Genomic DNA, 16,288 nt, shown 5'->3' with positions numbered 1-16,288 from the left:
GAACATTCAAAGCATGCTTTTTCTCGCAACATAAAAAAGTTAATATTTGACTCGAGTATGACAGTATGCACTGTAGTGTAGTGCATGTGGTCCACAAAAGTTCACCAGTCCAACCTCTCGTTTTCCAGTCAATTCTAATGCCCGGAGGAGGGCATTTTCACTCACTCCAGAAGAATATCAAACTAAAACATATTAGTATTGCAGCTTTATATGGGCCTAGTATCACTTTCTGTAAAGCACAATGGAGTGGAGAAGCAAATTTTCCACCATATTTCACCTGTTTGATCTCCTTATCGATCTTATGGTGATGTATTTGAGCCATTTTGGAAGATCTCTCAAACTCATTGCTTAGAATATGGAACCTCTGCTCCTTCTCCTCCATGTCATTTAGCATTCGCTCCATGTCAGTTGCCTTCATACTGTCCAGTTGTTGTCTGCTCTTCAACTCTTGAGAAGCCCGGTGCTCGTACTCCTTCAGCAGCCATTTCTGTAGTCAATAAAAACTCAGTGCATCAGGCACATGGCATTGCGAGTGACAATTTTGTGGGTGTTACCTACTTATCACGACATTTACTCTTTACAGTATTGGCCTCCCTATTTAAGGAAGGATGTAAGTATGTTGAAAGCAGTTCAGAGAAGGTTTACTAGACTAATACATGGAATGGGCGGGTTGTCTTATGATGAAAGGTTGGGCAGACTAGGCTTGTATCTGCTGGAGTTGAGAAGAGTAAGAAGCAACTTGATTGGAACATATAAGATCCTGAAAGGTCTTGACAGGGTGGATGTGGAGACGATGTTTCCTCTTGTGGAAGAATCTAGAACTAGGGGTCAAAGTTTAAAAATAAGGGGTCGCCCATTTAAAGCGGAGATGAAGAAAATTTTTTCTCTCAGGGGGTCGTGAGTCTTTGGAACTCTCATCCTCAAAAGACATTTGAAGTAGAGTCCTTGAATATTTTTAAGGCAGAGGTTGATAGATTCTTGATAAGCATGAGGGTGAAAGGTGATCGGGGTAGGTGGGAACGTGGGGCTGAAGTTACAATCAGATCAGCCACGATCTTATTGAATGGCGGAGCAGGCTCGAGGGGCCGAGTGGCCTACTCCTGCTTTTAATTTGTCTGTTCAGACATTTGTAATGTTTTGTCACCCTCACATGCAACTTATATAAAGGAAAGGATTTTCATTTGTAAAGTGCCTTTCACAAATCTCCCAAAGTACTTTACAGCCAATTAAGTACTTTTGAAGTGTACCCAAGAAAACATGGCAGCCAAATTGCACATAGCAAGGCCTGCCTTTACTCTGCCACTGGCAAAGGCTTTCATCTCACCAGCAATATCCTGACCCGCTGCAGCATTCAGTTCATTATTAGCAATGGCGATGGATTGTTTGATGTAGCGGTAACTGGTAGGGATGGTAGGCAGTCTGGGGTACTGGGTTGTATGTGATGTAGAATGGTGGTTGTTTTTTAGATGCTGGGAGATTTGTAATGACTGGGGGATGGAGATTCAGTGAATACCTCTCTCTCCAGCTCTTTCTTCATTTTCTCATTCTCGGACTGGGATCTTCTCAGAGCTTTCCTCAGAGCTGTGAGCTGCTGACGCAGTAAAACCACCTCTTCCTCTGCCACCATTTTAATTTTGAGATAATCCTTCTTGACTTTAATGACTTCCTGTTGACACACAGAGGTTAAAGGGTCTAAAAACAAGAAACCAATTCCCTCTAATGGCTATCATTCGTTTTTTTTTAAATTGTTTTAAAAGGAGGAAGAGAGAAGTGCTTTAACTGTTCAAATGTCTTCTTTTCTAGGTGACAGGTGAGCAAGAAGCTTAAAAGTTTGTGGGTTTACAGTGATCAGAAACAGGGATTTTTAAATTTATTGCCCAATTCTTGCCCACTTTTCTCATTCCTTGTTTGATCTCCCTCTCCTCACTTGGATTAATTTTCGATTCAGCGGCCAATCGGGGGGCCAGGTCCAAGGTCTTGAGGAAAAAGAAAAAAGTAAAACTGCTTCCACATAATCAGGGAGCAACTCTTTACATGGTTAACTTCCCATCTGCCGTAGAAGTGCGTTTCCTCGTGCAGCTTAACCTAGGGAGCTTTGAGGTCATTTGAACGTTGGAGGCGTGACCCCAGACAGTCTCGCTGAATGGGGGTGAAACTTCCCCCACTTGCCCCTAAAGCTGCAAAAATATAAAATTGGCAGAGCTCTAATCACAGGCCAAGCCTATGGCAGGCTTGAGCTGGCCACTGGGTGAAGCATGCGTGCGACCAAAGTCAGAGTGCAATCTCTTATGAAGGGGTTCTCACCGGAGCCCCAGTTACCTTTCAAATGCTCTCGAGCGCAGCACAGCTCAACAGCTAAATATATGCACATGTATGCGCTCTCCAAAGATGAACTTTGCTTTCAATGTTTATTTTTAGAAAACATTACCTCAACCATCAGTTCACATGCTGTTGAGTGATTGGAACAAGGACACACGCTGCATCCTGATGAATGCTTTGAAAAATAAATCTTCTATTAATAAGGGAGTGGGGGTGCCAGGAAGGGGTTGGGCAAAGGGGGTCGGGGTGTTGGTAGAGAGGCCAGGGGGGAAGGGAGCATCTGTGAGGGCACACCTCATGGTGGGGCGTGGGGTGGGGTGGTGCCTGATGTCAAAAAGAGCCTGTTGACAGGAGGTTGTTGATGGATGTGCACCCCCTCCCGAGGCCCGAGCTGGGTCACTTAATGGGCTTTCCCCCGCCCCTGCTCTTGAACTCCTCCCATCAGCCTGAAAATTGAGATTGGGCGGGAAACGGCCCTCAAGGGCCTCAACTGGGGCAAGGGTGGGGTGGCCTAAGCCTCGCCTGTCCCGCTGTAAAATTGTGGAGAGTTTGGAGCGGGCAGGCGGCCAGTTGGAAGGCCGTCCTAGGAATTTTACAGGTTCTCCACCTGCAAACCCACCAGTGGGGGAACATAAAATTAAACCCTAAGTTATAAATGCAGGCGTGATTAGATTCATATCATTACACACCTAATTAAAATGATCTATGAGGTCTTAAAAGTTATTATTCACATGTTGTAATCAAAATCAATAGAAATAAAACGCCTTAAATCATAGAATAATATAGCACAGCACCTAATAAAGCATGGTGATGCTTTATAATATTGCTCCTAGCATTTCATTAATCTTCAGTCAAGTAGCCATTCAAAACCTGAAAACTCCTTTACTGAATATGCCTTGTAACTTTTTAAAGTGACTATATTTGTTGTTTGTGATCTGGAAAGAGGTTATTCGTCCCATTCTGCCTGTGCTAGCTCTTTGAAAGAGTTATCCAATTAGCGCCACTCCCCTGCTCTGTCCCAATGGCCCCTGCGATTATTTTCTTTTTGAATTTGCTTCCACTAACCTTTCAGGCAGCACATTCCAGATCACAAACAACAAATATAGTCACTTTTAAAGAAGTTACAAAGCACATTCAGTAAAGGAGTTTTCAGGTTTTGCATGGCCACTTGCAGGTGACTGAAGGTTAATGAAATGCTCGGAGCAAAATTATGTTCCTTATCTGTGTCAGACCATCACCATCCTTTATTAGGTGCTGGTTGTTGTCAAGGTTCCTTCTAGATTTATATGGATTGTGCTCTGCCTATGCATCGTCTCTCACCTGCTCCAAGGCAGTGCAGGATCTTTGGAATTGCTTCTGCTTTACAGTTTGTCGCCAGCAGCTCAGAGTTTTCAGCTTACACACCAACCTCTGCAGTTCACTGTTCTCTTCTCGTAAGGACTGCAGCTGATCTTGCTGGGAAAGCAAAAGGAAAGGGTTGGTCTTGCACTTCAGAAGAATTGTTCCATCTTTCACTCTGTTCTCCACAGAGGTCTCCAGCCCCTTTTTGCTGCTCCCCAAACAGGTTCCATTTCAGCAACATCACAGATATAAGATTTTACTCTCACCCCACCACAGCGACCATTCTCCTCTCATTTTAATGCAGGACTCATAATTGTCATCTGCAACTTCAGTGTCCCCATGATATTAGAATGGAACCACCCAGGCTATCCTCTGTCCATTCACTTCTCTAGTGAAAGGACCAAACTGGCAGCCTATAAAATGTAAACACTCCAGGTGGCAAAATGTAAGTGCCTGCACATATATAACAAACAGCAAGGATATTTTCATGTAAGCATACTCTTTCTTCCCCACCCACAGTTCCACCCATTCCACCCCATCCTTTTAAATCTGGAAAAGCGACAACAATTTCATCTCACTCACCAAAGTGCCGATAAATCTCCTAATTATGTGACTGTAAAATTCGATTGATCTGTAAAAGACATTGACTGTAACAAAGTTAAAAATAAAGTACTCCCCCATAAACTCTCTGAAACATTTGCTTGGAACTTCTTTTAATTGATACAGAATGGAAAAGTGCAACGCCAGTCAATGGGCAAATCTTTCCAAGCTGCAGACTAAGTGCAGTGGCAGGCAGGAAAATTGGCCTGATTCCCGCTGAGTGGCGGGGCGGATTTTCACTCCCAATTTTCCGCTTTCCAGCCCGTTAATTATGCATCAGCGAGGAGCTTGTCGAATCTTGTGGCAGGGCAAGCGGCGATTAATCCGGCCCTACCCTTACCTCATGAGGTCGTAGGTCCCAGCGCCATGTTTAAGTGGAACCTGCATACAAATTCACTCACCTCAGGCCAGGTGTATGCTGAAGGTATTCACTGCAATGCCGACCTACTGAATGAAACCCTCTGCCCCCACGGCTTAGCGAGGCCTCCCTGGGGATTCTCCCCCGGGCCGTTCAGGAAAGGTGGGAGGTCCTCCTTCCGAGGGATGGGAGCAGGAGGCCCGCCCACCTGATCATGCCGGCCTGGGAGGGGGTCACGTGGGAGGCTAGTGCCTGTGGGAAACATAAAAGGACCACTCTGCAGGAAGCAAAGGGATGATCTGATGCGCCCCGCCAAGGTAAGTGAAACTTCTACTCACTCCAAACTCACACTCTCATAAGGGCATCAGGCGGTCTAAGGGTTAGAGTCCACAGGGATGTCACACTCTACCAGCAGATGGGATATCAACACTATATGTCTGCCAGCCACTTTAAGCTCACCAACTCAAGCTAGATTTTGCACAAACGGCATCTTAATCCCTTACTGGGGGGCTCAGCACACACACAATAGGCATTCATTCTTCTAAAATGCTCTTCCATCCATACTGGTCAATGTCAATCCATCTGTCTTTATGCAGGACAAGATCACCCATAATCTGCGGGAGAGAGTCAAGACCGGAAGGGGTGTCCCAAAGCTGAGGGCACTCTCGTCCCATGAAGAGCGGGCTGTAGAGCTGGCTGGTGTGGACAGAGATTGTTCCTGTGCGGAAGGCGAGGTTGGCATCTCCAACAAGCCTGCGAGGCTTCATGCAGTATATGTCGACAACATGCAGACAATGACTGTCAGTAACCTATAGTGTAGGTGTTTGCCTAGTCAATCACTAATTATCTCCTCTCTATTCCAGCCACCAGCAAGAAAAGATGGAGGAGAAGCTAATGCCTCAGCCCCAGCCCCCACAACACCTCAAATGATGAGGGTGAGGAAGCATCTGATGAAGTCCCGTCACTGCATCACCTGCACCCTCCACCAGCGCAGATACATGTATCTTGGTGGGACCTAGTTCTAGAGTAGGCCTGGGTTCACAATCTGGTGATCACCTCACAGACACATGTCCACAACAGGCAGAAGCAGTGACAGCCGAGATCTCTGACACTCGGAGTACTGCTGGAGACCAGGTTCCTGCTGAGTCCGAGTCTGATGACGAGCCTTGGAATCGGCCCTGAGAGAAATGCTGGAGATGCAAAGGACATCAGGCAGAGTTGTCAGAGGCCGTCACCAGACTGGAATGAAGGATGGAGGAGTCCACCATGTTCTGTCTGAAGCTGTGGCTCCAGCATGTGAGCGCATCAAAGTCACCATGGGAAGAGTGGTGGTTGGAGACCTTGGAGACCCTTGTCCAGCAGTTTCTGTTGGATTTGCACTTGGACCTGCACACCATCGCTCCAGCCATGGATGCGTTCCAGCAGTGGAACTCCTCAAGGAGTCAGGGCACCCAAAAGAAGGAGGAGCACCTGCCGCCTGCCAGACACCCCAGGAGCATCCACCCAGGACACTCCAAGGGTGTCCTACCACTCCAAACCCTCTCTGCCTGTGAGTGTCCTACCACTCCAAACCCTCTCTGCCTGTGAGTGTCCTACCACTCCAAACCCTCTCTGCCTGTGAGTGTCCTACCACTCCAAACCCTCTCTGCCTGCGAGTGTCCTACCACTCCAAACCCTCTCTGCCTGTGAGTATCCAAACACTACAAACCCTCTCTGCCTGTGAGTGTCCGACCACTCCAAGTCCTCTCTGCCTGTGACTCCATCAGCTCCAGCAGGTCAGGCTGAGGAGGGTGCACCTGCCCTGGAGCAGGAGACCCTTAGCAAGCAGGGGCCATCCATGTCTCGGGCCTCCAGAGGATGCCTGCCAAAATCACCTCAGACAACAGGACATAGCAGTAAGGAGGCTGCCTCCACCTCTGCAGCGGATATGAGGGCTGCACCTAGGCGTAGCGGGAGAGTTAGGAAAATTAAGAAACTTTGAATACATAATGGTGGCAGAGGTCTTCGTTCACTGTACATAATCTGCGCTATTGTAAATGTATATCATTCTTAACCCTCTCCAAGTCTCAGGTACTGAATGGCTAATCGATGTGATGCAAGACCCCGCAAATTTATTCGTATACAAAATGAAGCCTCCCACACCCCAATTTTCCCCCATCTTATTCCTTCATTTTATTTAGTCTCACTCAATCTCATCATATTTGCCTTTAGTTCCACATCAGCTACATGAACAAAGGCACTTTCTGTATCAAAATGAAGCATGGATAATACACGTGTAATCCTTGCATTTTAGGTAGACATTATGTAGCCTCCTGAGAATTGTTTATCAAGGTTAGTGATTATTCTGATGCTATCGCACTGAAATCTCTAGTATGTGGATATAATAAGTTTTTGTCGCAACCAACATTGGAGCTTTTTCACCCAAGCGCATTTTGCAATGGCCTTTATTTTATTATTGTGAGGTTTTGGTTAAAGTAGTATTCATTTGGAGGAGATGGTGGTGTAGTGGTAATGACATTGGACTAGTAATCCACAGGCCCAGGCTAATTTTTAAAAATTCATTTGCAGGATGTGGGATCGCTGACCAGGCCAGCATTCATTGTCCATCCCTAATTGCCCCTGAGAAGGTGGTGGTGAGCTGCCTCCTTGAACCGCTGCAGTCCTTGGTCCGTAAGTACATCCACAGTGCTGTTAAGGAGGGAGTTCCAGGATTTTGACCCAGCGACAGTGAAGGAACGATGATATATTTCCAAGTCAGGATGGTGAGTGGCTTGGAGGGGAACTTCCAGGTGGTGGTGCTCCCATGTGTCTGCTGTCCTTGTCCTTCTAGATGGTAGCGGTCATGGGTTTGGAAGGTGCTGCCGAAGGAGGTTTGGTGAGTTCCTGCAGAACATCTTGTAGATGGTACACACTGTTGCCACTGTTCATCAGTGCTGGAGGGAGTGAATGTTTGTGGAAGGGGTGCCAAATAAGCGTGCTGCTTTGTCCTGCTTTGTGCTGCTTAATACTCTGGGGACACAGGTTCAAATCCCACCAGGGCAGCTGGTGGAAATTAAATTCAATTAATAAATCTGGTATATAAAGCTAATCTCAGTAATAGTGGCCATGAGAACAACCATCGATTGTTGTAAAAACCTATCTGGTTCACTAATGCCCTTTAGGGAAGGAAATCTGCCACCATTACCTGGTCTGGCCTACATGTGACTCCAGACCCATGGCAATTAGGGATGGACAACAAATGCTGGCTTTGCCAGCGACACCAACATCCCATGGAAGAATGAAGAAAAAAAATCATTGAGCACCACTGCCTTTCATGCCTCCATGCAGCGTAATTCCTTTGCCGCTTTTAAGGCTGAACATTATTCCTTTAATGCTAATACTCCCCACTCTCCCCATGTATGATGCTGAGCAATGGAAGTTGAAACATCTGCGAGAAGGGAATGAGTGTATGATGTCAGAGGTGTGTGATGTCAGAGGTGTGTGATGTCAGAGGTGTGCGGTGTCAGGGGTGTGTGGTGTCAGGGGTGTGTGATGTCAGGGGTGTGTGATGTCAGAGGCGTGTGATGTCAGGGTTGTGTGATGTCAGGGGTGTGTGATGTCAGGGGTGTGTGATTAGGGGTGTGTGATGTCAGAGGTGCGTGCTCATCATGATGAACTCTGATGATCATAATTTGCTCCTGAATGGTTGCCTAGCGGTGCTTCAAGGAATCCCAGGGAGGTCACGGAATGTAAATTGATATGTAAAGCATAGCATCACTGTGCGCTCATTGACTTCGGGATCTTACAAATGATTGGCCTTTGTGAGATGCACAATGTCGAGGACTGTCATGGTGTGAAGGCATTGTTCCGGCACATCTCCTGATGACTAAGTTATCATTGACAGCTGTATTAAAACTGTCTAGGCCACATACCTCCCAAATGCGAAGACAATGCAGGGCGTAAGCTTGGCATGTTTCTGATGAATTTAGGGTTATGAGTGCTTGCCAACGATGTCCTGCTGAACTACTCTCTGTGAGGACAATCCTAACTGAACTTCTCGCTTTTGGTGCATGCTGTTGTGTTACTGATCACTGCATCCTGATGCTCGATGGCATCTTGGGGCTCAGTATCGAGATGTGGCCTCTGCATTAATCATGCTGGAGAGCTGGTGTTTGGAGAGATGGGGGAGAGATGGTGCAGTCCAGATGTAGCTCCCTCTTGAGATGGTCCAGTGCTAATTATTGACATAAAAACAGAAAATGCTGGAAAACACAGCAGGTCTGACAGCATCTGTGGAGAGAGAAACAGGGTTAACGTTTTGAGTCCGCATGACTCTTCTTCAGATCTGACAAATCATTAACAAATGCTTTTCCTCTTAGAGTTGCCTTGCTAAGCTGCTGCCTGAATGCATCTGTATGTCCAATAGCATTTCAACCTCCTGAAGGATGCCATGGCACCATGGTTGAAAGGACTACATTGTGTGCAGTTGCTTGAGGATGTATGCTTGTGTAGTGCAAAGCACATTCCACAATGGCCACTGCACCTTCCAAGGATGACCCCATTGTTAGGGTTGAAGGTGACTTCTTCAGTGATCATTGTGAGATTGTTGACTTTTTGTGACATGTTGAAGGTGGCAACGAAGGTGTAGTGTACCCTGCATCAGAGCATGAAGAGAATTGCACTTGTAACAACTTGTCTTCACCTTATTCCTCCTGGAATCTTGTAGCTATGAGGTTGTCATGGGCATGTCTTCTGCGTCATGCCCATACAATGGCATTCTCATGTGGCTCATCAGAATCCTTGCCCTCTTCCTTCTCATCCAAGGAGATGTCTAACTCCTCCATGTCTCTCTGTGGCCAAAAAAAACCCCTTAGCAGCGCATGGTTGTGCAGGGCGCAGCAAACAACAATGCTGCAGGACACCCTCTTTGGCAAATATTGGGGAGCCCCATCTGATCAGTTCAAACATCTTTAAAAGGCCAATAGTTTGCTCTATTAAGGACCTTGTGGCTGAATGTGCAGCATAGTATCTCTCCTCAGATGCACTCTGTGGACAATGAACAAGTGTCATTGAACAAGGTTTTCTGGGGCTACCCTTATTACCAAGGAGCCAACCCTCTAAGCACTGGCAGTTAAATATTAAATATTTCTGGCAGTTGGGAGTGACTCAAAATGTACGAGTCGTGTAAGCTCCCTGGATATCTAACATAAACATGCTGGATCTATTTTCTGTGATCACAAATTAGCTCGACATTCAGAGAGTGAAATTTCTTTTTATTATTGAATCTCACAGGCTGCTGCCAGGGAGCTCCCAAGGCTACATGAGTGCAGTCGATAGTGTCCTGAATTTATGGATTGCCTGAGATAAAAGCAAAGCCCACAGCTCTGGCAGCCTGGTTTGCTTCATCCATGCGGAGCTGCACCTAATGGTGAGCTTTATTAAAAAGGGCATTGGTCACGCTCTTATGCATTTGTGCGTCACTGATTGTGAGATTCAACAAAGATCCCCAGTGGAGCCCAGGATGGGTCTGCAGGCAAAAAAATTCAGTGCAGCGAAAACCTTCAATCAAACTGGCATTGGATGCCCTCCAAGTCCATGCGGTGTACGTCCCTCACGGAGAATGTGGCAAATATGAGCCACCACATCCTAGACAAGTAAAGGTGTCTATGGTACTGTCTTTCGCTCATCTCCAGGTATGAGCTGCATCTTCTGTAGACCCTTGGTCATGCCGAATGTCTTTGTGGATTTGGCCCCTCCTGGTTGGCATCTGGGTCTTCATGGGGCCTTGCTGGCTCTTATTCCTCAGGGTGATGGTCTTCCTTGAGCTGTGCCAATTGGCAAAGGGTCCTTCTCCTCATCCTAATCAAAGCTATCAAGAAGACAGCATTGCCTGCAGCATGCATTTTCCACTCCTCCTTGCATCTGTGAACAGGTACAATTGAGCAATCAATGGTTGTTCCTGTGGAATGGTCTCGATCTATATACAAGACAGGGATGCAATCTCCAGCTCTTGACTTTCCCTAAGTCTGCAAATCGCATACCGAGGTCACCCCTTGCAGGCAGGTATCATCCTGGAGAACGACAGGTGGCTGAGCTTTTCCTTCAGACGTGACTGCACATTCGCAATGAGGGTCTTCATTAGGGTCAAAATAGCCAAGTCCTAAGATCCACAATCAGCCTTGTGTTGGTTGTCCTCCAGTGGCCTTGACAATAACTATTGACACTCAATCCTTACGTTTATGTCCTGACTGCAAACATGGTGCCTTGATTGTCATGGCCAGTGCACTGGGAACATAGAGGCTTGTAGGGCCCATGTTGCCTCTGTGCAGCAGATGTGGCCATCGATTGTTGGACCCTGCATCCATTCTGACATGTCTCTGTAAGTTTCAGATGCCAATTAAGATCATATGCACTGCAGCACCTAAACTTAATGGATTGTCACCTGAATGCGCACCATTAGTAAAGGAGCCAAGCTCATTCATTGTGCATTGTACTCCAAGCCCAGCACTCAGTTGAGCCAGGCTGTCCATGGCTGGAGCAGGACAGTTGTAGGGTACCCCTTCAATCGGCAAAAATTTGCTGTGCTGAACATCTCCCACATGCCCTGAGACCCCTCCCAGATGGATTTTCTTCTAGCTTGACTTTCAGTCTGCCTCATTGTAAGGTGAGATCAAAAATGGTGCTGCTGACCTTCGTCTGGGAGACCAGCTTCCAACCTCTCCTATTACCCATCGAGTTGGTCTCATCCTTCTCCATTCTCACTGCCTCCTAATCCCCATTTCTTCTGTCACTGTCCAGCCTCCCCATTACCCTTGACCCCATCGTTATCCTTGTTGATATTCCTGTCCTTCCCCCCGAACCCTTTAATGTTGATGTCCCCATGCCCTTTGTTGACCTGACCCTCCCCTTCCCGAGGCCACATGAACAATGGCTTTCCAGGACCCCCACATGAGACCATCCATACACCCCCATGACTTTTCAGCTACTGACTTACAATTATGATGCAGTTGCCCTGACCATGACTGTGCCATCTGCCTCACAGTACCGTGCCTCTAACCCCCAGGACTAAATTCCTTAGGTGATTGACATTCGTACCATACTGTGCATGACTGTCACTGCCCAGAGAGGTCTTCCTCCACCCAAGACTGGGACCAAGCAGACATGTGTGCCATGCAGAGCTCTCTAACATGGCCCGCACAGACCCAAGACAGTTTCTTCAATATGCCCCCGAAAGTGTGGCCTCCACCCCAAGACAGTCTCTGACTTCTTTGAAATTCTAATAACTCTTTCAGTCTTTCACTATTCCAATCTGTTCCTTAACCGTACCCTAGCCCTGCCTCTGTCTTCCCCCTTCCCTCCCATGTTCCACCACAGCATCCCCCCGCCCTTAGTCCTGCCTCTGTCTTCCCCCTTCCCTCCTGTGTTCCACCTCCCACTTTGTCCTGCCTCTATTTTCGCCCTCCCCCCTCGTGTTCCATCACAGCAACCCCCCTTGTCCTGCCTCCGTCTTTCCCCTTTCCTCCCGTGTTCCACCAACAACCCCCCTTCACCCCCCAGTCCTGCCACCGTCTCCCACCTTCCCCGCTGGTATTGCCTCCCGTGCCCAGACATGGTGCTGCTTGAGATGCAGGCACCCAAAATCTCGCAGCAATGATTTTAAAGGTTGGTGAAAACAATGTCTACGTACCTCGAAGTTGTTGATGAAGTGAAGCTCACCGGGTGCACGCCCCTTATATACAGCCATGAAACGGACCATTTTAATTATCCTCTAGCGGGGCACTTAATTTGGAGGGGGCATGTAATTCTGATGAGTTGGCCTTTTAATGAGCATTCATGGGATACAAATGAATGCAAAGGTGGTTCCTGACAGTTCAGCGGGAAACTCGAGCCACCTTTGACCTGCCATCAAAATCGGGAGGACAAAATTCCAAACTAATATTCTGAAGGCGGGAAACTGACTTTTTCCAGCATGCCAAATTTAGTGCCCCGCCCACCATGATTCTCGCTGCTGGCAGGACCGGAAAATTCCACCCAGTAACTTTTAATTATAGATGGCTTTTGGGATCGTAGGGGCAAGAAGGCTTTGTGACTTAATCATAGGAGAATGAAATGGACCCCTGAATATCTCACTCAGTTGGGAGTTTGCTCTCACAAGGCTCAGCAATTGTGAGGTTTATATTAATTTTCTCCCTCAATAGGAAAATAGAAAATAAAATAAAATAAACAATCAGACTGATGAAGCATCCACCTCCCATGGGTACTGTTTTCCTTTATTAACTTTACAAGTGCACAGGAATGCAATGGGAAGCATAATTTAACTTTCTTGGATTAAGAGCGACCTTCATTGCTGCAGAGATGATCCAATTAAGTTTTTGCTGTTGGCAATCTAAGTGCAGTTTAGCTAATATGGCATAACCTCTACAAAACTAAAGTATGCATTTAAAAATAACACTGCCAAGTAGCAGAATGTGAGATCAAAGAGTTGCGCTGGAAATGTAGATTGCAGAAAGGTTAAGGTTCGTGCACAAAAAAGCTCCAAAGGAAATGTGTGCAAGTGTTAAAAATGCCAATCCCTAAAATGTCTTGTCAAACTTTCAAGTTTTTGTCAACTGGTCTGATTTTGTCGTAATTTTTTAGCTGAAAAACAAAATGTCAAAAGTTTATAAATCTTAATCTTTAAATTATTAATTTATTAAATCCTTAATGGACCTGGAGTTCTGTCTATTATAATCATTGACCACAAAATTATTATGTAAAAGCAATGTGCTAAATCAGATTAGTGAAAATGGCAATTCTATAAATCAAGTGACTTTTCAAAAGCTGGAGGATCTCTTTAGAAGTTTTTTTTTGAAAAACATTAAACTTGGTAAATTTTTTACATACTTTGGAAACAGTTCTTCACTAATTTAACAAAAGGATATTCTGCCCTCCGAAATCAAAATCTACAATGTGATTACTTAGGCAATAATGAAGTTACGGCTGTTCAGTTACTGTGGGTTTTAGTGCATTGGTACAAGGCTAGTTCATAGATAAAGATACTTACACTTAAACTTTGGAGCTCTTTACTGCTTGAACATTTCCTTGGTTTGAATATTTTTGCATTTATTTCTATTTGTTCTCTTAGATTCTCGTGACCTTATGACAGGAACTCAGATTCAAAACAACAGAGATGGAATGAAACCAGTCGGTAGTTTCACAAGTTTTCAACCAATTGAAGCTGACCCAAGATCAAGGGTTGGAGTAACCTCTGGACCGAGAAACACTTCAAAGAGCTTTTCCTCTGATAAAAGTCGAGAGTTAACAGACTTGCTTACCCGTGCCAGGTTCTCTTTTAAAGTGTCATCTTTCTTTGTGGAGCCGATCTTCCTCTTGAGGATAATCATGTTTTCCACACCTTTTCTTCTCACTTCACTGATCAGTTCACTGACCGTTTTGTTCATGTTGATGTGGTATTCATCCAGCTTTCCCTGTTGTCATGAATGTGCCGAGAGTGGCAATTACAGCAACAGTGAAAACATTTAGCCATGTAACATCACACCAGTCGCTGTAGATGGACTCTCCCATTGGTATTAACAGACAATTGATTTACTGGCAACAAATACATCATCTTTTCAAAATAAGCGGATTTGTACCACTTCATTTAGCAATTCGTGTAGCATTTGTTACTAATATGACATGGCAGGATTTGTGATATCCAACAGATAATATTATATTAAACAGCTTAAAAACTGGGCTGGTTAAAATATGGTTCAGGATCCAAAATATAAAATCTAATATAAAAACAAAAAGCTAAAAGCTACTGCGGATGCTGGAAATCCAAAACAAAAACAGAATTACCTGGAAAAACTCAGCAGGTCTGGCAGCATCGGCGGAGAAGAAATCAGTTAACGTTTCGAGCCTTCATGGCCCTTCGGCAGAACTGAAGCATAGTTAGAAGAAGGGAGAAATATAAATTGGTTTAAGTTGGGTGGTGGGGGGGGAGAGAGAGACATTGAGGGTGTGGTGATTGTGGAGATGAGCAGATAATCAAAAGATGTCACAGACAAAAGGGTCAAAGAGGTGTTGAAGGTGGTGGTATTTGTCTGAGAAAAGTGCTAATTAAGAATGGAAGACAGGATATTCAAAGTACAGCTCTAGTGGGGGTGGGGTGGAAAGACTAAAGGTTTTAGTTTTAGATTTAAAAATAATGGAAATAGGTAGGGAAAGAAGAATCTATATAAATTATTGAAAAAAAGGCGGGGGTGGGGGGGGGGGGGGGGAGAAGAAACGGGGTGGGGATGGGGGGAGGGGGAGTTTAAGATCTAAAGTTGTTGAATTCAATATTCAGCCCGGAAGGCTGAAAGTGCCTAGTCGGAAGATGAGGTGCTGTTCCTCCAGTTTGCGTTGGGCTTCACTGGAACAATGCAGCAAGCCAAGGACAGACATGTGGGCAAGAGAACAGGGTGGAGTGTTAAAATGGCAAGCGACAGGGAGGTTTGGGTCTTTCTTGCGGACAGTGCTCAGCAAAGGACTTAGTTTCATACCCTTACGCCCTCATCTCAATGAATTTCGGGCTCGGCATGATGCTGAACTCTTCTTCCGCCGTCTTCGTCTCCGTGCTCACTTCTTTGGGCAGGAGTCCTCTCCCCGTTCAACGGATCCTTTTACCCACCTCCAATATTCTCCCTCCACTTGGACCCCTCCCTCTGGATTCTTACCTTCTCTTGATCTTTTCATTGAGAACTGTCGGCGTGACATTAGCCGTCTCAATTTCTCTGCTCCTCTCACCCATTCTAATCTGTCTCTCTCTGAACTCACTGCACTCCGTTCTCTCAGGTCCAACCCCAACATTGTCATCAAACCCGCTGACAAGGGTGGTACTGTTGTTGTCTGGCGCATTGACCTCTACCTCGCGGAGGCTGAGCGTCAACTCGCAGACGTTTCCTCCTACCTCTCCCTGGACCATGACCCCACCACAGAACATCAAGCCATTGTTTCCAGGACTGTCACTGACCTCATCTCCTCTGGAGATCTTCCTCCCACAGCTTCCAACTTGATAGTCACCCAACCTCGGACGGCCCGCTTCTACCTCCTACCCAAAATCCACAAACAGAACTGTCCTGGCAGACCGATCGTGTCAGCCTGTTCCTGCCCCACGGAACTCATTTCTCGTTATCTTGACTCCCTTCTCTCTCCCCTTGTCCAGTCCCTTCCCACCTACATCCGTGATTCCTCTGACACCTTACGTCACATCAACAATTTCCAGTTCCCTGGCCCCAACCGCTTCCTCTTCACCATGGATGTCCAATCCCTCTACACCTCCATCCCCCACCAGGATGGTCTGAGGGCCCTTAGCTTCTTCCTTGAACAGAGGCCCCAACAATCCCCATCCACCACTACTCTCCTCCGTCTGGCTGAACTTGTTTTCACACTGAACAATTTCTCCTTTAACTCCTCTCACTTCCTCCAAATAAAAGGTGTGGCTATGGGTACCCGCATGGGCCCCAGCTATGCCTGTCTCTTTATGGGGTATGTGGAACATTCCTTGTTCCAGTCCTACTCCGGCCCCCTCCCACAACTCTTTCTCCGGTACATCGATGATTACTTCGGTGCTGCTTCATGCTCTCGTCGGGACCTGGAAAAATTTATTAATTTTGCTTCCAATCTCCACCCCTCCATCATCTTCACATGGTCCATCTCTGACACTTCTCT

General features: G+C 46.2%; 1 protein-coding gene across 1 annotated transcript in view; it reads right to left on the bottom strand.

The window, feature by feature from the left end:
- Nucleotides 1–16,288, bottom strand: part of ccdc162 (coiled-coil domain containing 162) — a 271,702-nt gene that overhangs the window by 38,048 nt on the left and 217,366 nt on the right. Inside the window, exons 42-45 of the mRNA XM_078542866.1 lie at nucleotides 13,912–14,064; nucleotides 3,640–3,774; nucleotides 1,514–1,666; nucleotides 278–487 (exon numbers count right to left, since the gene is read on the bottom strand). Of these exons, the coding sequence (XP_078398992.1) occupies nucleotides 278–487; nucleotides 1,514–1,666; nucleotides 3,640–3,774; nucleotides 13,912–14,064 (651 nt within the window). The remainder of the gene's footprint in view (nucleotides 1–277; nucleotides 488–1,513; nucleotides 1,667–3,639; nucleotides 3,775–13,911; nucleotides 14,065–16,288) is intronic.

Source organism: Cetorhinus maximus, chromosome 5 (assembly GCF_964194155.1).
Source record: "Cetorhinus maximus chromosome 5, sCetMax3.hap1.1, whole genome shotgun sequence".
Classification (NCBI taxonomy): domain Eukaryota; kingdom Metazoa; phylum Chordata; class Chondrichthyes; order Lamniformes; family Cetorhinidae; genus Cetorhinus; species Cetorhinus maximus.
This window is presented reverse-complemented; position numbering and strand designations above follow the sequence as displayed.